Source organism: Ceratotherium simum, chromosome 11 (assembly GCF_057802395.1).
Source record: "Ceratotherium simum simum isolate JZ-2026a chromosome 11, ASM5780239v1, whole genome shotgun sequence".
NCBI classification, from domain to species: Eukaryota; Metazoa; Chordata; class Mammalia; order Perissodactyla; family Rhinocerotidae; genus Ceratotherium; species Ceratotherium simum.
Window position 1 is genome coordinate 12,477,692 of NC_141910.1, and position 24,249 is coordinate 12,501,940.

Here is a 24,249-nt window from a genome sequence, read left to right on the forward strand (position 1 = left end):
ATTGCCTTATGGTGAAAGGGATAGGTAGGTAGGGAATAATATGCCAGAGCAGTTGGTTTGTTTATTCTCTCTCTCCTTACCATCCCTTCCCCCAATGGGAAAATAATGTTAGGAAATCAATTCTTAGCAGCCAATCAATTTTGACGCAAGCAGAGCATTTATGAGGAATAGAATCATGTGGTCGGATTCAGTAAGAGACATGCTGCTTACCTGGAAAGAATGCATTTTCTGGCTCTGAGAACCTCTTGAGAGGCCATTAGGAGCAAGTGGATTAGAAGTAGCTTTGGAAATATGGTTGCATTTCCACTTTTCTCGGCTGGTAATAAGAACTGGAGCTAAGATCCAAGAGAAACAAGATTGGCCAAGCCCAACCTGGGTGCATAGACCCTGGAGTCTCAGCATCTTCATTTGTAGAGTGAAAGATCGTTGTAGGGTGATCAACTGTTTCAGTTTTCCCAGGACTGAGTAGTTTCCTAGGACAAGAGATAAGGGGCTTTCAGTGCTAAAACCAGGTCAGTCCCAAGCAAACCAGGATTGTTGGTCATGCTAAGTTGTTGTGAGTTGCTAAATGCTATACAAACAGACATAAAATACTTCACTTGGTGCACGGTGCATGGTAGGCACTTAACATATCTTAGTTCAATTGATATCCATTAACCCAATTTAAGAGCAAGAAGCCCAAATCTTTTTCCTCTACAAGTGGGTATTGGTTTGGTTTTGCTGCCCTCATTGGTACCAAGGGCTTATGAGATCCTTCTGGTGGAAGGGGTGTGAAAAATTAAGGCCTCCTTCCACTTGCCAGGTATTGAACAACTCTAGGGTCACTGAAAGATCAAAACCACCCCAAGATGAACAGTAAAGGGGAGAAAGGCTGTTTTTCTAGCCAGACATTTGAGTCTCGTGTGGTTCCAAGGCCTTAGGCCCAGGGACATATTTCATGTGGTCTTTCTCTCCCTGTTTCTGATGAGGAAGGAGCCAGGGTTGGAACAGAAGGCACATTTATCTCTAAAGCATCTCCTCTACAAAGGAGTTCCTGAGACAGGCTGTGTTTCCAACATAGGAGCAAACACAATTGGGTTTCTTTTAGAGTTTGAAGCTTTAAAATGGTATGGCTTCTTCACCGTTGTTTACTTTCCTAATTTCCTTGTATCTTGGAGGGATACAAGAAGAGAGAGAGGAGGAAGAAAGAAGGAAAAGAGGAAAGAATGAGGATCATTCTAGACCTTTTATGCCCCCTTCGGGGAGGGGATGGGCAGGCAGGAAGGCAAATTAAAATTTCCCAGAGGAAGCCTGTATTTACTCTTTTCTCTTCTTGCTCTTTGACACCTTAAATCCTGGATCTCCTGGAATTATGACATACACAGCATTCCCTCCCCAGCCCTGAGGGCTGTTCTAAAAACAAACACAAACACAAACAAAAGAGCCTATTAGAAGAGAATCCTGGGGCCGGCCCCGTGGCTTAGTGGTTAAGTGCGCACGCTCTGCTGCTGGCGGCCCGGGTTCGGATCCCGGGCACGCACTGACGCACCGCTTCTCCGGCCATGCTGAGGCCACGTCCCACGTACAGCAACTAGAAGGATGTGCAGCTATGACATACAGCTATCTACTGGGGCTTTGGGGGGAAAAAAATAAATAAATAAAATCTTTAAAAAAAAAAGAAGAGAATCCTGGTTTGGTGACCTTAAGACCCTAAGGGGAAATTGGGGTTGAGAGTCTGCAAGTGAACCAATGAAAGTCCTAATAAATATAAAGTTTTTATAACCTGTGCGTTAGTCGGATTTACCTTATTCCTTGAGAGTTAGCTAATATGGACTCCAGCCTCCTCGCCCACATCCTGGGGGAGGTCCATGCCTTTGCCTAAATTTCTGTGAGTTCCCAGAGGCCTCCAGCCTTGTGTCACTCTGGCTTTAAGTCCCTCCCTGGTGGGCGCATAGTCTTGCTGTTTCCTTCTTATTCTAACTCTTCTTACTATAGCGACTCACATTCTTTTATAACTCTTACATTTGCAGTTTTTAAGAAGGTACGCAGAAGAAAATCTCCATACTCTAGAATTTCATATAAGGGGAACTCATGATGAAGGAAGTAATTTTATGACAAGTATCAGAAACCTATTTGAGCTGACTTGGGCGAGGAGAGAGAGAGACAGAGGGGGTGTGTGTGTGTGTGAGTTTATATTACAAGACCAAGGGAGTTTCTCACAGTCCCAAAGCAGAACAAACAGCCAAGCTTAGCGGGTGGACGCAGCACCCGCTCAGTCCCCTCTCTGGCACTGCGTGGCCTCTTCCCCCTGCTTCTCCTGTCAGTCTGCTTCACTCCTCTCTCTCTGCAGCCCTTTCTGCCTTTCGGTGTCCTCGGCGTCCAGTGTGTATATTCTGTCTTCCAGAAACCATCAAGAAAGGCCAGCTATCTCAGAGACCCAATCTAAATTTCCAGGCTTAGGTCAGGTGTCTAATTAATTGTTTCTGGTCCAGTTAACTGTGGCCAGGGGGCACAGCTCACACATTCCGCAAACACAGCTGCCAGAGGGGCATCATCCTTTTGGGGGCTGTGGGCTGGGCTTACATCTCCAAAGCTGCCTACGACAGGAGGGATTCCCATAAACACTATAAACAGGCAGATTCTCTCCTCTTCCTCTCTCAGCGAGCACATTTGGTGTTTATGGACAGCTTTCCAGACAAAGAGCTTTACTGTCCATGAAACTAGGACTCGAGGCCTTCAGGTCCTCTCTCAAGACCCACCTCACACAATTGCAGGCATGATTTTGGAGCCCTCAGGTTCGTCCCCCACTCTCCAATGCTCAGTGGCTCATGAGCCACCCAAAGTCCCCCCGCAGCTTCACCTCCAGCTCCATTTCCTTGTTCTTGGCTCCTTTCTTGCTGAGCCTAATCCCAGCTGATATGCTCATGAGTGTTAATCAGTAAAATTCATTCACCCAGCAAATACTGATTGAGGTCCCATGCTGTGTGAGCCCTGTGTCGGGGGCCAGCAGCCTGATGTGAGCTAGACAGACCCTGACCTCACAAAGCAGAATGTCTAGCGATTCGTGTGGAGCCTAAGAAAGAGGGAGCCTCTGAAAGGACTGGCCTAGAGCAGAGACCCCCAGGACCAAGTCCTCATGCTGACTCCTGATGGTCCTAAATGCCTCCTGGCTCTTACTAGGTGTTGACGGCTTGCCTGTTATTAGCCCACTAGATCATTTTGTGCTTTGCTCATCCAATGACTAGCCAGTCCCCACCCAGTAAAAGCCCAATTCTGTTTGCTTCTTTCACCACGCTTCCTGAAGCTTGTTCTTGCTGAGGTTATGTTTCTCCCAGCCACTGCTGGTGGAGTCCATTCCTACACTTGGGCCGTCGCTGTGTGACTCTCACTGTCGACCAGAGGGGCTATTATTACCAGTGGTGTTTCTCATTACATGGGTTAACTTCTGACATGCTGCATGCATGTAGGCCCCGCAGTGCATTAGAGCCACCCAGATCCAGGAGCCTGGCATATGGTGTGCTAAGCCTCCTGTGGGCAGAGAGAGGGGAGGGGCCTGTGGGTGGAGGGCTAGGGGGTTAGCGTGGAAGTAGCATGGGCATTAGAAGCTGAAAGAATTGAGCCCTTGGGATGTTTAAAGGGCCGGGCTGGTCACTGGTAATGAGGGAGGAAGGTGTCAGACATGTTGGCCACAGCAACGACAGTGATATCGTTTATTAGGTGAGTGGTGTGTGCCAAGCACTGTGCCAACCACATCACGTATATTATCTCACTTAATGGCACCACAATCTAGCGAAGTAGGTGTGATTCTTCTCACTTTACAGATGGGAAAACTAAGGCACAGAGAGGTAGTGCCTACCCTAGATCCTACTGCTAGTAATTAGCAAGGTCAGGAATTGAACCCAAGTCTGGGCTCTTAAAGCACCACATAAGGAGAGAGAATCTTCCAGCATCTTTGGTGATCTCTCTTTGGGTGTTTCTCTGGGGTTTCAAGGTCACCCACAGCCCCTGACTCAGTGTGGCATGCAGTGGCTGCCTGGGGTGCTCAGGAGGAGATGGGCCAACTTCAGCCACAGTGTGGTGCGAGCTATAGAGCTTGGGACCCTGAAAGGGGCCCACTTCCTCACTGTCCTGCCCTGCTGAGGAGCCCACCAAGGCAGGAACTCCTGGATGGTGGTGTTTGCTTGGAGCCCAGCACCTAAATACACGCCCTTGACCCTCTGCTTCTGTTGTCTCAGCTTTAAAGTGGGTGTTCTTGATCCTTGAGCCTCAGGGATGAAAACATGGTAAGTGGAGCCAGGCAACAGGGCAATGTGGGGTGGAGGATGTCGGCAGACTTCGCTGTCCTCCAGGCTTCCCTAAGCTGGGGCCTGGGGGGCCTTCTCTGCTGTAAACTGGGTCTCAGTTTTCTCATCAGTGAAATGCAGAGTTTGGACTCCGTAAGCTCCCAGCTCTAAGTCTTAGCGAATTCAGGGTTCAGAGCTCCCTGAAGCAGCAGCCGCTCTGTGACCTCTAATCAACCTTGGCACATTCGGAGTACTCAGTAAGCACTTGTTGAACCGAACCCAGGAGATTAGGAGTTTCTCAGCAGAGCGAAACAATTCCCCAGTGAGGTTCCCCACACACCCTGAAGTGACCAGTTCCCGCTGTCCATGGGCTCTCAGAAAACACCCACTGAGCGATGACAGCACTTTGTCTCAGAAGTAGATGAAAAGGAGAGGATGGGGAGTTTGGGTTTAAAGTTGAGGAAGGAGAGAAACCAGCTACATGGAACATTGTTGTCCAAGCGTGGTTGCTGTGAAATGTGAGACCCCACATTAACCCTCCCCTACAACCCCACCTCCACCTGGGTTGTGCAGCTGAGAGCTCGACCTTGCCAGACCACTCTCCAGCCCCTCACCTGCTGCCGTGGCTCTTAAGGAGGCCCCCGGGGAGTCTCAGGGCAAATCCTACCTCTCCCTTTATAAAGGGGCCTGAGGACGGGTGCCTGGGCTCCTCTCGAGCCCCCAGGCATGGTGGGAAGTCTCATGGGGGAGGGAGGAAGGGGCAGTTCTGCCAGTCCTCTCACAGGCCCCGTATACCTGCCCCCACCCTGGCTGCTGTGGAGACCCGGCTGCCTGCTTGAGGTTCTGCCACAGCCACTCAGCCCGTCTCTCTCCAGTGCACCTGAGGACTCCCTCTCCCTCTCCCCCTCTCTCCCCTACCCCGCTTTCTCTCTCTCTCCCTCTCTCTCCTCCCACAGTTCTCTCATACTCACAGTATCTTTAATTCACTCGATGTAGTTTTTCTCTCTTGCACACACACAATCTCTCTCACACAGCCCTCTCTCTCCACCTCCACAGTCTTGCACACATTCCTTTTCTCTCTCTCTCCCTCCCTGTCTCTCCCTCTCTCCCTCTCCCTCTCCCTCTCCCTCTTCTCCTCTCCCCGCTCCTCCCCTGGTGCTTAACTGGAAACAAAAGTGAGTTTGTTGTGGCCGGTGGGGAAGAGGACGTGTGGAGGCAGCAGCCAGGGTGGCAGCAGCAGAAACAGCCTGGGGCCAGAGGCAGTGCCAACAGCCTGAGACCTCAGCGCTCAGCTATTCCAGGGAGCAGGTAATGCCTCAGACAGGGCTGGTTCAGGCATCCTGCTCTCTGCCCTGTCTCATCTCGCCATGATTGTTCCATTTATTTGCCTTCTTATCTGACCCTGAAGGGGGAAGGGGACTCTAGACTTAGGGAACAGCAGGCATAAAGGTCCAAGGAGTGATGTGCCCTCCTCTTCAGAGAGCTGTGTGCGGTCTGATGTGGCTGGGTCCAGGGCATGTGAGGTCAAGGGTGGCTGGGGTCCAGGGTGTCTGGGATCAAGGATGGCTGGGGTCTGGGGTGTCTGGGGTCAAGAGTGGCTGGAGTCTGGGGTGTCTGGGATCAAGGATGGCTGGGGTCTGGGGTGTCTGGGGTATCGGGGGTTGAGGGTGGCTGGGGCCCAAGGTGTCTGGGGTCAAGGATGGCTAGGGTCCAGGGTGTCTGAAGTCAAGGGTGTTTGGGGTCCAGGGTGTCTGGTGTCAAGGGTGACTGGGGCCTGGGGTATCTGGGGGCAAGGGTGACTGGGGTCCAGGGTGTCTGGGATCAAAGTGTCTGGGGTTGAGGCTGGCTGGAGTAGAGGGTAGCTGGGTCCAGGGCATCTGGGTGAGGGACATGACGGAACCTAGAAAGGCAGATTAGGGCCAGATCACAGGGAGATTTTGAGCCATGTCGTTGACCCTAGGCTTTAGGTAATAGAGAGCCATTGAAGGTTTTTCACCTGAGAGAGTAACAGGATCAAATCTACATTTTAAGAGAGTAGTTCTTGAACTCTGATCCCATAGAGAGTTGGTGTGCCCTCTCAGAATCAAGCAGTCATAGTCTTCTCCCAATTTAAAGAAAAAATGAGGTTATTTATTCAATTGTTAGTTTTTCTTCCTTAAAATTTCCTTGAACCTTGATATCTGCTAGCAAATGTCATCAATCAACAAGCCAATGAAAAAGATATAAGTTTAAAGTAATAGAAAAAGTCAAATAAAATCCATTTGAATAAATGAGGCCCATTAAGCTATATATAGATAAATTAATTGCCTTTTCTGCTAGTAAAATTATTTCTAACTCATATGCACAATATTTTATGGTGCTGCCCAGAGAGCACCATGACTCCCAGGAGTCTGCCACACGAATATGTTTGAGATGTTTTAAAAGCAAACTCTGGGCCGGCCCCGTGGCTTAGCGGTTAAGTGCACGCGCTCCGCTGCTGGCGGCCCGGTTTCGGATCCCGGGTGCGCACCGATGCACCGCTTCTCTGGCCATGCTGAGGCTGTGTCCCACATACAGCAACTAGAAGGATGTGCAACTATGACATACAACTATCTACTGGGGCTTTGGGGGAAAAATAAATAAATAAAATTATAAAAATAAATAAATAAATAAAAGCAAACTCTGCCGCTACATGGGGAATGGGGATGGATGGGGCCACCAAAGACAGTGGGAGCGGCGGGTGGCTATTGCAGTGATAGGAACAGGAGATAATGAGAACCTGAACCAAGATGGTGGGAATGGATGGAAAAAAGGGAGAGAGCTAAAAATATTTGGGAAGCAAGTGGAAGAAGTTAGTGTCCAAGGATGGTGAGAGAGAAGGAGGCTTCAGGAGTGAGTCCAAAATTTATTGTCTGGATGGCTAGGTACCTAGGGGTGCTGTTAATCAAACAGAGGATGGCAGGGTTGGGGTGTTGGAATAAGGGATGCTGAGTGTTTTGAATAGGTTGATGTTGACTCAAGAAGGCTGCAGAACTCCCAGATGGAGCAGTCCAGTTGGCAGCTGGAAATGCTCAATACAGGCAGGGCGTGGAGACATGGGTGACCTTGTCTATAGGGTGACGTCCTAAAGAACAAGATGGCCCAGGAAGAGTGTAGAAAGATAGGAGAGAAGAAGGCCAAGGAGGAATCCTGGGGAAGATCGAGATTTAAGTGAGACAGGCAAGAAGGGCCAGGGAAGGATATTGAGAAGGAGTCCTCAAAGAGATAAGAAAATATATCAAGAAAGTGCTGTATTATGAGAGCTAAGAGTCGCGTTTCAGTACAGAGGGAGCAGTCAGCACCACTGATGTCCCAGAGAGATAAAACAGACCATAGCTTCACAGTGCTGTTGGTTTGATTGATTTTATTAACTTATTGGTTTGAAAATAAGATAATAAGAGAGAGCTGAGGGTGGGGTTATAAACTCAGGTGCATAGCGTAAATGAGATTAGCAGAGTAGTAGTAGGGAGTAGTGGGGACTGTGGCAAACTAAAATGCATATGCCCACCTAAAGAAGGCAGCGGTCACTCAGCTCTGATTGATTGTTGCCAAGCAGGAATGTGGGCACAGTCATCAGAGTATCTGAATTTTCAAGAGAAGTCAGAAATCTGGATTTCTATATGAACTCTCACAATTCTTTATGTTAGCAACTATTTCAAAAATTTTTTACTCTGTGAGGGCTGAATTAAACACTTCTTTGAGCTGCCAGTTTGAAATCTCTGCCTTAGTGTAATGGGGCTGAACCAGTTGCAGCAGGTTGGGAAGGGACTGGGTAAGAAGGAAGTGGAAGTGAGTGTAGACCACTCCAAGAGATTGGGGGAAAAGAAAGGGAAAAATGAGCAGGACAGCTTGGAAGGCAGGCAGGATCAGGGGAGGGTGTTTTAGGGTAGGAAGAGCTGTTTATAGGATGAGAGAAAGAGGGTGCAGAGAGAGAAGTTGAAGACCCAGGTAAGGAAAGGCTAGTTGATGAAATAAGGATCCAGCAGAAGGGAATGGATGGGGCCAGAGATTAGGCTGAAGGAAGGACTCCTTTGTTCAAAGATGGACTCCAACAGTGGTAAGGACATAGAAGGACTAGAAGGGAGGAGGAGGATGGATTTCATGCCTGGAGGCCTTTATTTTCTTGGTGAAGTGGGGTAGGAGATGGATCAAGAGGCTTGAAAGGAGGAGCAAATGTTGGGAATGGCATTGAGGGACGTGGGAAAGGGTGCTGACAAGGATGAGTGGAAGGCGGCTGCACTTCTGAGGTGTGCTGAGAGTGGAAACCCTCCATTTGCACAGGTAGGTGGTTTTCCCCTGCGGGGATCTTGGGCCTGGGTGCTGGGGTTGGTGGTGAAGGGGATTAGCACCCATCACATTCCAGGCCCTGTGTCATGTGTCTTATTCTCCTTATCTGATTTATTTCTCCCGACAGCCCTGTTTACTCAGACTGAATTCACTCATGAGTAAGTGGCAACTCTGAGATTCATACCCCTGTCTAGCTGGATGGAAGCCCCTTGTGCACCCTGCCTCCACCATACCACTCGTACCACCCTGCCTTTCCCTGTACCCCCAAGACACACCTGCAGAGATGAAGACTGGGCCAATGAATTCTCATTTGGGCATTGGCTGGCCAGTTTTATTGGGAAGTCATGAAGTAAGAGAGTGGAGAGTGTAATGAAAGAGTAGTTTAAACTATTGACCATTGGGAGTCCATGGAGAAATAAATGAGGGCCAAAGGGGTTGATAAACTGAGGGGATAGAGAGGCTTGGAGGAAGAGGAAGACTTGATGAAGCCCAGGAGACAGTCAGTGAGAGACTGAACCAGGGCAGGGGCAATGGGATTGGTGAGGAGGGAACGTATTCTTAAAAACTTTCAATGTGAGAGTGGAGGCAAGAGAAAGAGGTGAGGTGAGGCTGACTCCAGGATGTCTAGCCTGTGCAGTTAGGTGGCCAGTTATGCCTTTAACCAAGGCATCTGACATCATGTCATACCTCTCTCTCTTGGTCACCATGCTCTAGACACACGGACCAGCACATTCCCACCTCAGGGTCTCTGGAACACTTGGAGCACTCTTCTTTCAGAAGTGCAGAAGGGGCTCATTCTCATCTCTCCAGTCACAATTCAAATACACCCTCCTCAGAGACGCCTTTTTTTTTTTTTTTTTTTGGTGACGAAGAATGGCCCTGAGCTAACAGCTGTTGCCAATCCTCCTCTTTTTGCTTGAGGAAGAGTGGCCCTGAGCTAACATCTGTGCCCATCTTCCTCCATTTTTTTTGTGTGTGGGTTGCCGCCACAGCATGGCTTCATGAGTGGTGTAGGTCTACACCTGGGATCCAAACCTGCAAACCCAGGCCACTGAAGCGCAGCACGCTGAACTTAACCACTATGCCACCGGGCTGGTCCCAGAGAGGCCTTTCTTGACCATGCTGTCCAATGTAGTTCCCCGGTCACTTTATTATTTTCTTTTCAGAACACTTATCGCTACCTGAAATGATCATTTATGGATTTGTTTACTTGTTTGTTGTCCATCTCTGCCACTAGAACAGATGTTCAAGAGAGCAAGGACATATGGGCCTTCTTCACAGCTTTTTTTTCTAACACCCAGAACAATGCCTGGCACATAGTAGGCATTCATTAAATATCAAGTGAAAGAAAAGGAAGGAAGGAAGGAAGGGAGGAAGGAAGGAAGGAAGGAAGGAAGGAAGGAAGGAAGGAAGGAAGGAAGGAAAGAAGGAAGGAGAAGCATGTTTGAGGAAGGATACATATTCTGAGTCAGAATGCTGGCTTTTGAGATGCGTGAGAGACACCTAGGAGGCGATGTCCAGTGGGCAGTTGGAAAGCAGACTAGGAGCTCAGGAACAGGCTGTCACCTTGCCCAAGAAGAAAGTGGGCCCATGTGGCACAATGGCACAAGCATGTCCTTCACATGGCTGACTGCCCCTTCAAGGCTAACGTGGGGAGCTGACTGGTTTGGGGCCCAGTGGGAAAACGGATCCTTCTGGGTTGCTCTGCTGAAGTTGGGTCAGAGTTTTTCTCACTTCACTTTTCTATTCTATTCCCCATCTTTGCTGCTGCCCTAGCTTTGGCCATTTTCCATCCTTCTTCATTGTCAGCTACAAGACCCTGGAGTCTGAATGCTGACACAATCCTTTCGTCTCTTTTATCTCAGAGAATATCTCAACCACATCCAACCCACAGAGGCTTGAGTCTAGCTTTGCAGAGAAGCTAGGCTTAGTTTTACTGAATTAGGAAATACTTTTCCCTTGCACTTGGCTCCTGCTCTGTTTCAATTGGCCTTGCAACCCTCTGCCTCCCACGGGGCACTCAGCAGACCCTGCTGCCCTCCTTTTGCAGGATCTCCAGCTGCTGAGCAGCTCCAGGACATCCTGGGGGAGGAAGATGAGGCTCCCAACCCTACCCTCTTCACAGAGATGGACACCCTGCAACACGACGGAGACCAGATGGAGTGGAAGGAATCAGCCAGGTGAGGCAAAACCCCAGGAGGGAGGTAGAGGGGGCTTCCCACTCTGGTCTGCCCGGGGCCCAGGCTGAGCTGACCCTCCTGGTGGGAAGGATTATCGACCAGTGGTACCTCGCACCTTGAATTCTGCCAGGGCTCTTCCTGGCCCCTGAAGACCTTCCCATCTGCCTTCCTTGGTGTCCAGAACTGGTTTGGACACTAAGGAGCAAAGAGAAACTTATGGCTTTGTCTTTATCTTCAAAGAAATTAAAACCCTGAGACCATGAGAGAATAATACAAGGGCACATATTCTTTCATGTCAAATGGTTCAAACTAAATGCTGTAGGAGAAGGGAAAGCACCAAGCGGGCTGGGGTAGACAGGGAAGGCTTCCTGGAGGAAGGAGAATGTGTGCCAGGAAAAGTCCAGATGGAGTGATCCACTGGGTTGCTGATGAAAAGAGACTTGGCCGAGTTTGGGGCAGGATAAGCAGAGTGGAGCTACGGAGGAGCGTGTGGGGAGCACAGAGAGCTGGGTATATAGGGGCAGTAGAAGGAAGAGAAGAGCCAGAAGGCTGGAGGGTTACCACGTGCTGAAGTCACAGGACATGAGGGAGGATCAGGGTAAGGAGTAGTGCTGGCCATACCCCAGTGCCTGGGACAGAGCGCCCTCTGAACTGAACTGGCCTGGTCAGCAGTGCCAAATGCTGCCAAGAGCCCAAGGAGAAGGAAGGAAATAGTAGGAGGCAGCAGGAAGGAGGCGGGAGGAGGCGAGACCCTGGGAAGGAGGTTGAGAGACTCTGGAAGACAGACTATACCAATGTTTCTCAACCTTTTTTTGTATTGGCTCCTCCCAAAGAAAATTTTAATTTAAATTAACTTTATTAAATTAGAATTTAATTTAATGTATTTCTAATAAGAGAAATTAAATGCTAATGAATAAGATTTTGTCAGGTAGGGTTGAGCTTTGGAATGCCACAAACCACTGTAATATTTAAAATTGTTTGCTCCCCCAAGAACCAATATTGCTCCAGTTGAGAATGCATGAACTAACTGCCCCGTGCCCAGGACTGGCTCGGCCTGGGGGCCACCGTGACGCCCAGAGCCTGGCAGCTGCCGGTGACCGCAGCCTGGCTCCTCCCTTACCCAGCAACCTCATTCACCTGGATAGTGGCTCTGCAGAGTGAGGAGGGGCAGGTTTCCACATCTCCAAGCTTCCCAACCTGATCTCTCCTGGAAGAAAGGCCATCGGGTGGACTAGCAAATCCCTGCGGGCCTCCGGGAAGGAATGAATTCCTGGCCTTGCCCCTAAGCCCACTCCCTGTCTGGAAGCTGTTGAGCCTCTTCCTGTCAGCCCATCAGTGAGCCCTCACTATGCACTCAACAATTCACAGGCTTGTCTCATTCAAGCTGCACATCGACCCTGAGGAGGCGGGAACAATTATTATCCCATTTTAGATGAGGATACTGAGGTTTCCAGGGGCAAACAGCTTGCCAAGCGTCAGAGCATGCAGGTCTGGAGTTTGGATTCTAGCCCAGGCCTGTCTGACTCCCCAGCTTGACGGCTTATGCACTTTGTCATGCTTTCCCATTTTCTCAGCCACCTCTCTCCCGTTCCTCCAACTTTCAGGGACTCTGTTTTGATTTCCAGGGAAGGACATAAGTCTGGAGGCAATTCCACTGGGGTGGGAGGTAAACGGGGACAGCCACAGAGCCCAGGACATCTATCCAGGGCTGACAAGCAGGGGAGGACATTTCAAATGACCAGGGCCCAGTCTGGGCTATTGTGGCTTAGTGCCTCTGAGGGGCTAGTGTCTGCCCTGGGCAAGTGCTTTTCCTGCCCAAGCTGGGCAAATAGAGAGAAGTCAAGTTAAGAAGAGCCTTCTCCGAGTCCCAACAGAGAGAGAATACCTTCTCCCCACCCTGAGCAAGGTCTATATCCAGAACCCCTGGCAATAATTGCCAGGACCAGACCCTCCAAGAGACCTATCACACACATAGCCACGGAACCCTTGCTGAGAAGGTCTCCGGGGCCTCAGAGACCTGATTGTCTGTCGCCATAGACAAAATACCCAGTTTCTAGTCTCTCTGAGTGTGTTCCACAGAGCCTTCCACACTACAGACCCTGCAATGAAACTGATAAACTATAGCTGATGATGTTTCTAGAAGGAGGCTCCTCCTGAAATATAAAGGGGTGTGGGGGCTACCATCTGCAAGCTGGTGGGTTTCCGCACAAGGCAGGTTATCTGAGGACAGCGTCTGAGGAGACCCTGAAAAGGCCTCAGTGTAACCGGAGTGAAGGGAAGTGGTGTCTAGAAGAAATTAAAATGACTGAACCCCTTTCCAGGCAGATCTCAGGGAAGAGCAGCTTGAGGGACAACTCGGGGGCAGGAAGCAGTTGGGGAAGAGGAGCTGAGGGCCTCCCTACCTCCATTCCCTTTCTTCTGCCCCACCCGCCTTTAATTTCTCCTGCTAACCCCATCTGGTTTCCAGCTCCCTGTTGAAGGTATGACCAGCAGGCCTCTGGAGAGGTCAGAGGAAGGGTTTGGCCATTGGTCAACAAGTCCACCTTGGCCTGGATGGTTGCTGCAGCCTCCTCCAAGCAAAGCGCAATAGTAGAGGTGCTTGGGGCCAGGCCTGTTTGGGGTCTGTCACCCCCACAAAAGAATGGGGAGTATTTCCCTCAGCCGACAGGCTGTGGGGTCCGCTCAGGAGGTCTGGGAAGTATCAAGAATCAGCAAATCCTAGTGGGTTCTGGACCTCCTTGGAGTAACAGGGGAAATGATAGGGAGGGGGGACGACTCCTCACACAGACTCTCAGGCCCTGGGAGGGTTGTGGGTCTATAACTCACATCAAAGAGAATGGGGAAGGGTGCCCTTTAATAAAAGTATTTAATTTGCTGTAAGAGTGTTTGCTTTGTTGAGTTAGAAGATTAACAGAGTGAAAATCTCAAATCCGCAAGGAATTTTCCCCGGCGGTGCTTTGTCGGGGGTTATTAGTTGGGGGATGTTTTGGGCCTTCGAGAAGTAGTCACCCCTGGATGGATTTAAATGGCTTTTTGAGCTCTGCTGAGCCTTGCCCCTGTGTGCTTAATGGGGACTGTGTATGCAGGCGTCATTTCTAATGTGATCAATGCTGGTAGGTCAGGCTGTTAATAAGATAGATTTTTGTTAACTCTGTCTCTTTAGCATTCCCGCGAGGGAAATGCAGCTGACTATTTGCTGACAGTGACCTTGCCTGAAGGGAAGGCTGGGTGAGGTGGGGCATGGGTGGGGACCCCCTCACTGTGAGCAAACAATTTACCCAGAATTCCATCCCCTCTCAAGCCCGGGTTGATCTGGCTGCAAGGGAGGGAGGGAAGGGGAATGACCTGAGCTGGAACCCGCCCAAGTGTGGCGGGCCCTTTGGGGTTACTCAGAAGTAGCCGGAGCTCAGAGCCTTCCAAGAGCTCTGAAAGCAGATTCCAAATCCAGGCTGCCTCCGATCTCAACTGGAGCAGACCAAAAGCGTGAACTTGCCAGAAGGTTCTTATGAGGCACATATGCTCTGAGAACATTCCTGAGATGACCAGGAAAGAGCAGAAAGAGGGGCAGGGGAAGTGGGTCAGCTTAGTTGGGTCAAACCAGATCAGTCCATTTTCAAAAGCCCTGAATGTTTCTCTGCACGTAGGCGGGAATGCTTTCTCACTCTATACGTGATGGAGGAGAACCCCGGAACTTCATCTCGACCCTGAAACTGCTCCAGCTTAAGATGTTGTGGAATGCCCTCCTCACATCATTTCCTCTTAGTCTGGGGCAGAATGTACCCCTAGCCCTCTGGTCTCTCCATTCACCTAGGGTCACCTTGTGGGGCCAGAGCTGCCCACTATGTATGAAGCAGAGTAGGAAGCTGAGTGCTCCTAGTGCAGAAGTCAGCAAAGCTCATTCATTCATTTAACCAGTATTTACTCAGTGCTTACTATCTATAAGCCCTGAGCCAGGTGCTGAAGATACAAACGTGAACATGGCAGATACCGTCCCTACTCACTTGGGCTCTCAGTCTAATGGGGCACAGAGGCAAATAACCAGGTGTTGATGATGAGGATGCTATGAAAACACAGCGTAGGGGCACCTAACCAGACAGCAGGAATCAAGGAAGGTGTCCAGGAGGAAGAGATGTTCACAGAGAGACCTGAAGGATGGGTCAGGGTTAGCTGGGGGAAGAGGCCCCTGGAACAGGGAAAACAGACACACAGAGAAACAGGGAGAACTCTGTGGCTAGACTGCCAGAAGTTTCCAGGGGCGATTGTGCGGTCCTATGCAGGCCATGTGGTGGAGTTTGAACTTAATGCTGAGAGCTTCGGAGGACCACTGAGGGGTTTTGGGTGGGAGAGGGACAGGATCGTCTGTTTGAGAGAGATCGCTCTGGCTTCAGTGTGGAGAATGGATAAAAGGAGGCAGGACTCAGCCAGTTAGGAGGCTGGTCCAGGCAAGAAATGATGAGACCCTGAACCAAGATAGAGAGAAGGGGTGGATTTGAGACATATTTTTTTGATCATGTAATTTATTTTATATATGTAATTTGAGAGTGTAATATTTATATGTTACATATATAACATACAATTATATACTACATATATATGTAACATATAATTATATGCTCTCGCTCTCTGTGTGTATAATTCCTTTTAAATAGACTATTTTTAGAGCAGTTTTATATTCACAGCAAAATTGAGCAGAAAGTACAGAGATTTCCCATATACCCATTGTCCCCACACATGTATAACCTCCCTCACTGTCAACATCCCCCAAGAGAGTGGTACATTTGTTACAATTGATGAACCTGCATTGACGCATCATTATCATCCAAACTCCACATAGTTTATATTAGGGTTCACTCTTGGAGTTGTACATTCTAGGGGTTTGGACAAATGTATAATGACATGTATCCACATTGTAGTATCGTACAGAGTAGTTTCACTGCCCTAAAAACCCTCTGTGCTTCATCTACTCATCCCCCCCGCCCTTCTTTCTCTCTAATCCCTGGCAATCACTGATCTTTTTACTGGGTTTGAGACATATTTTAACAGGTAAAATTGGCAAGACTTGATGGCAGATGGCATGTGGGGGAGAAGGATAGTCAAGGAGATGCCCAGGTTTCCAGCTTGAGCAAGTGGGAACTCGTGGTATCAATTTAGGAAACACGAGAGGAGTAAGTAGTAAGGGTCTGTTATGTTGGATTTGTTTTGTTTTGTTTTGGAGGTGGTTGATGATGAGATCCATTCTGGACACGTGATGTTTGAGGAAACTCCAAGTGGAGATGTCCAGCAGGTCATCACGTAGACATAGAGGTCTGGAGTTCAGTAGAGAAGCATCGATTTGTGAGCCATCAGCATTTAGATGGAAAGCAAACCCATTGAAAAGGATAACGTTGCCCCCGAGATCTGTGAAGTGAGGAGAGTGCCCAGGACAGAGCCTCCAGGAACACTAACATTTAAGGGATGGGCAGAGGAGGCGGAACCCATAATGGACACTGAGAAGGAGCCACCAGAGAGGTAGGCGGGGAAGAGAAGAGTGCTGCATCCTGGAAACCGGGGGCAGAGAGACATTAACATGGAGGGAGAGGGGGAAGAACTGAAGAGTACCCACAGGATGGAGCGAGCCGAGCAGTCTCGGGGGAGGGACAGGGGCAGTGGGTGGAGAAGAGAGTCAGAAGAACAGAGGTGGGTTCAGTTGAACAGTTCTTCCAAGATGCTTGTCTTGGAGGGCAGGAGTTAGAGAAGTCTTTCAGGGGCAACAAGGCAGTCAAGGGAGGCTTTTGTTTTTTGTTTTTCAGAATGAGAGAGATCTGAGCATATTGAATGCTGATGGAAAAGGCCCAAATGAAAGAGAGTGGTTTACAGATGCAAGAAGCAGAGAGGGGCTGCTGCATGGAGGATGCGGGGCCCTGGGTGCAAGTAGGGGGCTCCCCCAAGCCGGGAAGGCCCACACCTCTCCCCTGTGACAGGCCGGAAGGAGCAGAGGGCAGGGTGGCTGCAGCGAGGTTTGGGGGCTTCTAGCAGGAGTTGAGAGAGTTCTGGGCTGGTGATTTCCAGACTGATCTCTTGTTTGAGGAGAGGAGAGCGGAAGAGCCGACTGGAGGAGTTGCAGATTGCCAGGTGGTCCTGAGGCAGGTGAGCAGCTCCAGGCCCCATGGCCGTCCTGCTTTATTGCTGTGGAGCCACGCTTGGAGACTGGTGGTCAGATGAAGGTATTTAAGGTTGTTCAACTTTGACTTGATTTTTATATACTAGTCTGAATAATCATACTATTTGTCATTATCAAGCTAGTGTCGTATCCAATATCTAACATGGTCCTTCCCTCTCCCTCCACTAGTCAAATCCTGATACTTGACACTTATGTTGGGCAAGTGGGAAAAAGTGATTCTATACGAATTAGAACCTAGGTGGACCACGTGGTGGACTCAGGATGGTAAGAGAGGATTAGCTGGCCAGTGAGTGTGACAGGAAGGCTAGTTAAGCGAGGAGAGAAGGCAGGACTCTTCCCGATGGGACTTGACTGGCTAGCAGCCCCTCAGAGCCCCTAGAGGCTGGTCAGCAGGAGGGACCACCTCCCCCCAAACAAGGACATCCTTGGATAGGTCCCACAGGTGCAGTTGTCAAAAGGGGAGGAACCTTCCTGTCAGACCACCTTGCATGCCAAGACCTCAGTTGATTTATATATATTTATACATCTATATCTATAGATATTTACATATCTAAATGTATATATATTTTAACTTTTTATTATGGAAAATTTCAAACACAAACTGTAGAGAAAATAGTATATTGAACCCCCATTATCCATCACCCAACTTCATCAATGATTAATATCTATCTCCACCACTTGTTTCTGTTTGCCTTTATGGATTTTGTTTTGCTGTATGTTTGTTTTTGCTGGAATATTTTAAAGAAAATCCAAAATGTTGTAAACATTTTAGTACAGATCTTTATGAAATTAGATTTCTTTTGTAAACACAACCACAATGCCATTATATCTCCTAAGAAAATTCAGAATAATTGCTCAGTATGATGAGATATCCAGTCTAGATTCAAATTGCCCTAATTGTCTCAAAAACATCTTTTTTTACTGTTGGTTTGCGCTAACTTAGAATCAAAACAAGGTCCACGCGTTGATTTTGGTGGTGATGTCTTCCGTCTTGTTAGGATCAGAACTGTCAGACTCTGGAGATCCTAAAAGAATGGTCCTGCCTGAAAATCCTCTGGCAGGAGCTCTTTGTGCTAAGTCAAGAGTCCCCCATACCATATGTCCAGCTCCGACAACCGCAGCCTAAGCTCAAGTGAGCTGTCCAGGCCTGTGTATGATGCTCAAGGGAGAGAGAAATGCCACTGTCATTGTCAGGACATTTTAGACTACAAGTAGCAGAAACCCACTCAAGCTAACTTATACAAAAGGATAGGGAGCATCAGCAGGATATGGGGTGACCTCATGGTACCCAGGGACGGTCAGATCTGTCAGGGGCTGGACCTGGGAAACTGGGCTGTCCTCTTTCTCTGCTTCTGGTCCCCCCTTTCTCTGGGATTGTCTTGCCTCTTCAGCAGCCGCTTCCTCCGCTTGTCCCCACCCCTGGCCATTCCTCAGCCTCCGTGTTTACATCTCCTCTACTCAAGGGACCATCTCAGAGTGCATGGCTGTTCCTCAGACCCAATTCCTAATTCTTCAAAGAGAATCTGACTTGCCCAGCTTTGGTTGTCTTCACTGTAACCCAGATCAGAGTTACAGGAAGCTATGGCGAGAGGTGGCCATGGCCTGGGGAGCACATCCTCATGGATGGAGGCAGAGCGGACACGCCAGATATGTCTTTTCCGCATATGTAGTAGTGGAGATATGCACTTTGTGTAATCTAGTCTTTGGCCGCTGTTGTACTCTTTATGCCAACCAGAACTTTCAGAATTCTTCAAGCCTTCCATGATAGTACAGATGGCAGAGTTTTGCAAACCCATTCCCCTCTTGGACAAGCACCTCAGACATCACATCCTATCTTTGTACGTGGATGTGGACTGATGTCACTATAGCACTATGTCAATCCCTAGGGCAGTGGAGAAGAGGAAGCTCTGCCCTGTGGGTCTAGGAGAACTGTGGAAAGTGTCTTATCTACACCTTTCTTCTTTCATTCTAAAAGCATTTTAAGAGATTTTGTGTTGGGTCCCATTGGAGAATTTAAATGAGTAAGATAGGAATCTGCTTTAAAATGCTTATGATCTAGCGCAGGTGTTAACAATCTTTTTTCTTTTTCTTGCTTTCTTTCTTTTTTTTTTTTTGAGGAAGATTGGCCCTGTGCTAACATCTGTTGCCAATCTTCCTTTTTTTTCTTTTTTCTCCCCAAAGCCCCAGTACATAGTTGTGTATCATAGTTGTAGAGTGGTAGCTCTTCTATGCAGGACACCACCTCAGCATGGCTTGATGAGCGGTGAGTAGGTCCGCGCCCAGGATCCAAACCCATGAATCTCGGGCTGCCAAAGTGGAACACGCCAACTTAACTGCTATGCCACCGGGCTGGCCCCTCAACAGTCTTTTTCTAAGGGCCAGATAGTAAATATTTTAGGCGACTTCTTGCCCATATATGATCTCTTCTTGCTCTTTTTCTACTCCTTCTCCTTCTTTTTTACAACACTTTAAAAATGTAAAAGCCATTCTTAGCTAGCTGACCATACGAAAACAGGCTGTGGAGCACTTTTAGCCCACAGGGTATGGTTTTTCGACCCCTGAGCTGGTGTAAAAGGCAGGCGTTTGCCCATATACACAGATAACTAAAACCCAGGGCAGTACGTGTGAAGTGGTGGAAACACGGCCTGAGAGTCAAAAGACTTGCCCTCAAACCCTGTCTGATAAGCTGCATGACCTTGGGCAGGTGCCTCATCCTGTAAGAGTCTCGTCTGCTCACCTGTGCGATGAGAATAGTAACAGACCTTCCTGTGGGTCGATTCAAGGATTAAATGAGACAACACATGTAAAGTGCTTAGCATGGTGCCTGGCACAGGGGAAGCGCCCAGTAAGCTTTAGCCGCTGTCCTTATTATAATAAGTGCTATGTGATAAATGACACAAAGTGTGTGGGAGTCAGAGGAAGGAGAGGTCTCTTCAAGCCGGGCCCCTGGGGAGGCTTTGTCATGGAGGAGGTGGCTTTTGAACTGGGCCCTGACTAGCGGAGGTGGAAAAGAGAGCATCTACTAGGAGGAGAGGGCCTCTCCTGAGAAGCAGTGAGGAGAAGGAGCCAGCGGACTCTGAGGGAGACTGACAAGTCTCTAAATGACAGTCCCATGGGGTAATTACAAATGCCTCCCGGACACACAGACCAGTGGCTCTCAGAGAGGTTTGGCTCCAGAAGCCCTTCCCGGAAGGAGCCAGTTAGGAATTTGCCAGTAGCTTTGTCTGATGGCATTCTCTTAGCTGTGAGCTCCCCCTTCCCCTAGAATGAAAACATGCTGTGCAGGGGGATGGACCCTTCAGCAAAAGCATGAGCTTGGGCACAGAGCCCCCCACCCCCATTCCATTCACCACAGCTCCTGGAATGCCACAGCTCTGCCGCATTCCAGCCGCTGCACCACTGGAGCACTTTCTGGGAAGAGGTGGTTCTCCAGTAAGGCCCAAATTCACTGCCTAACTGAAGGCCCTGAGAGGAGACTCCTAGGCCAGCAAAAGGGGAAGACATGGAAGGGTGTGGGGTTCATTCCAGAACAGTCTAGGCCAGAGGTCCCCACCTGTCTGGTCCCAGTCCCAGGCAAATCTCATCTGCAGAGATGGAAGATTCTAGACATCTTATCCTGGTTCTATTAAACATTTGAATCATTTAGCTAATGTGCCTCATTCTGATTCTATACCTTCCTGATGATAATTTGGCTTTCTCTGTACCTCTGCCTAAAAGGAGAGGATGCAAGGGCTAGAAGATGAGAGTAACTAACCCCCATAACTGTTGTAAATCTCATTGTAAATTAAATAATTGGCCTTTGGGTTTATCCATCAGCCCTTGTGAACTTGGTTAGCGTTAGTCAGTATCCCTGGACCTAATCATCTCTGCGACTATAAAAAGACAACTTTCTGAATCTAGTGTGGAGTAGATACCCCAAAAACATTGTGAGGCCTTTCTGGTGCTCATCAGCTCCTGCTGGTACCTTCTAAACTTCTGTATATGTGTGTTGACCCTTGACCCATGCCTGTCCATTCAGTCTTTTATAATTTGTAATTTTTCAAATTCACTATCAAGCTTGGTGTTCTGGTGCTTATCGGCTCCTGCTGGTACCTTCTAAACTTCTGTATATGCATGTTGACCCTTGACCCATGCCTGTCCACTCAGTCTTTTATAATTAGTAATCTTTCAAATTCACTGTCAAGTTCGGTTTGTGAACATACACATCATATCTGTAGTTTTAATCAGTTGTAGAAACATTTTGCATTGTTTCACATGCGTATTTTAATGCATGTGCTTGTTATTATGTAGTAAGAGTTTGTCAAGTATTGTAGGAATGGACTAGAATTTGCTTAGGAGTTCCCCTTTTGAAAAACTTTCTTCCCACAAATCACTTCTTGGTGCCTCTGTCAAAGACTGAAACTAGCGAGATGGGTCCTCAGACATCTCTGGGAAAATTCTTCATTGGCCCATAAGAAAATTAACCCTGGCCTTTGGCTTCTGCTGGAAAATTCAGGGCACTGACATGCCTCAATGTGAAGTTAAATAGCTTTGCTGGATATTAGGGAAAAACTCACATTCACATTACTTTTAAGAAATGAATCTGTTAGTGTCACAAAATTTATTACCAGCAGGCCTTAGCCAGAAAGCAAAAACCCTGTGTCTCGATGCTTTGTAACTAAAACATGGAAATCAAGTCTTTGGATGATGGGTGATGGGGTGGGGATGGAAGAGTTACAGAATGAAGTCAGCGAGGCCATTAGATAGGGTGTGTATTCCACAACTTTCAGGTGAATAAACTTAACTTCATCTAAGAAAATAATTCACTCGAATATAAATCTTTTTTTTTTTTTTTAAAGATTTTATTTATTTTATTTTTTCCCCCCAAAGCCCCAGTAGATAGTTGTATGTCATAGCTGCACATCCTTCTAGTTGCTGTATGTGGGACTCGGCCTCAGGATGGACGGAGAAGTGGTGCCTCGATGCACACCCGGGATCCGAACCCGGGCCACCAGCATCGCAGCGCGCGCACTTAACCACCAAGCCACAGGGCCGGCCCTCGAATATAAATCTTAAAACAAATGTTTAGAGGCAACGTAACCCCAACATTAAAAGTTGCATTCTATAAGAGATTACATTTTTTTAAATCTTTAAAATTAGGATGTTCTAAGGGGAATTTTTGCAAACAAATTAACCAGGACACAATTTAATAGTATTGATATGCAAAATAGGTACAGAAAGAAAGAACCTTCACTCCAATTGCAGTGTTCATCTTTAGTCTCCAGATGTTACTCTTATCTAACCACACACAGTGGCCCGTTAGTTGTTTTGTCTTCTCAAAGACTTACGTCTTCCTTTGAAAAAGTACTGATGTCTGACTCTTGGGCCCCTGCGATTCTGATGTCATTAGTCTGAGGTTCAGCTGGACGTTGAAATGTGTAAAAAGCGCCCAATGATCCTAATGCAGCGAAGGTTGAGAGCTGCTGATACACCTGCTAGCCAGGGCAGGGTCAGTGGGAGTGTAATTTAGGTCTCCATCTGAGAATGGACCTAGAATTCAGGTCTCTTGGTTTTCAGCCCTTTCCAGATGCTAAAAGGAGGCCCTCCCCCTTCTTCTCACATCCTGTGGGTTGAGCGTTGGAAAGCCTGGGCTGTGCCTGGTAGCTTGCCGCATCTGCTTTCTACTGCTCTTGATATTAACTGAACAGCGACTTCCTCTAATGGTATCTGTGACCGAGTTACTAGTCACAGAGAAGGACTCAGGTCTAGACACCCTTTGCGTGACAGCGAACTGCTTTGTGTGACATGTGACTCTTTGAGGTTCTGTTCAGCTCCATCCCAGCTGGGAGAGGGGCACCTGCTGCCTGCCCCTGGACAAAATCCCTGAGAATCCTTTTCCAGCTGGAGATTTTCTTTCCACTTGGTCTGTGTCTCCAACTCTAATTCCCCACTTTTTGAAGCCAACCGTGGTGTAAAGGTCACTTTGCAATGAGTTGCTTGGGATTACACATTAGCCGTTTTATTAGGCTCCCAAGAGTTTTTAAGCCTGGCTTTAGTCAGAGAGCTATTTAAAGAGCCCATTCCTTTATTCATCCTGAAAAGTGGCTAAACGTTTTATTATGGAAAATTCAAATCTATGCGAAAGTAGTATGTAGTAGAATGAACCCCCACATACCTATCACCCAGCTTCAGTGGTTACCAGCTAACTCCTGGCCAATCTTGTGTCTCTATCCCCCACTCACTACCCCAGACACACACACAGGGCCATGCTGACACAAATCCTAGACACCATATCATTCCATCTGTAAATGTTTCAGTACGTGTCTCTAAAAGATAAAACCTTTCTTTCTTTCCCAATTTTTTTTATTGTGGTAAAGTACCATCTTAACTCTTTTTAAGTGTATAGTTTAGTGGTATTAAATACATTCATAATGTTGTGCAACTATCACCACCATCCATCTCCATAGCTCTTTCATCTTATAAAACTGAAACTCAGTACCCATTAAACAATAACTCCCCATTCCCTCCTCCCCCCAGCCCCTGGGAACCACCATTCTGCTTTCTGTTTTTATGAATTTGACTTCTCTAAATGCCTCACATAAGTGGAATCATACAGTATTTGTCTTTTCATGACTGGCTTATTTCACTTTGCATAATGTCCTCAAGGTTCGTCCATATTGTAGGATATGTTAGAATTTCCTTTCTTTTCATGGCTGAATAATATTCCATTGAGTGTATATACCACATTTTGGTTATCCATTCATCCATTGGTGGACACTTGAGTTGCTTCTACATTTTAGCTACTGTGAGTAATACTGCTGTGTACATGGATGTACAAATACATCTTCAAGACTCTGTTTTCAATTCATTTGGGTAAAGGCGTCTTTTTTTTTTTTTTTTGGTGAGGAAGATTGGCCCTGAGCTAACATCTGTGCCAGTCTTCCTCTGTGGGTTGCTGCCACAGCATGGCTTGATGAGCAGTGTGTAGGTGTGGACCCAGGATCCGAACCTGTGAACCCCGGGCTGCTGAAGTGGAGTGCGCAAACTTAACCACTGTGCAACTGGGCCGGCCCCAAGGCCTCTTTCTTTTTAACACAACCACAATACCACTGTCACCTTTTAAGAAAATGACAGTAATTCCTTATTTTCATTGAATTATCCAGGCAGTGTCCATCTTGATCAGATTGTCTCATATTTTTTAATATAATTGGTCCACACATTGCATTTGGGAGCTATGTCTCTTAAATCAATTTTGATCTACAGGTTCCTCCACCTTTATTTTTCCCTTGCTGTTGTTGTTATTGCTAAAGAAGCTGCATCATTTGTCCTATATGGTCTTTCATGTTCTGGATTTTGTTTATTG

At 47.8% G+C, this 24,249-nt stretch overlaps 1 protein-coding gene across 1 annotated transcript in view; it reads left to right on the forward strand.

Moving 5' to 3' along the window:
- Positions 1–24,249, forward strand: part of SLC4A5 (solute carrier family 4 member 5) — a 108,829-nt gene that overhangs the window by 30,425 nt on the left and 54,155 nt on the right. Inside the window, exon 6 of the mRNA XM_087436553.1 lies at positions 10,618–10,747. Within this exon, the coding sequence (XP_087292679.1) occupies positions 10,618–10,747 (130 nt within the window). The remainder of the gene's footprint in view (positions 1–10,617; positions 10,748–24,249) is intronic.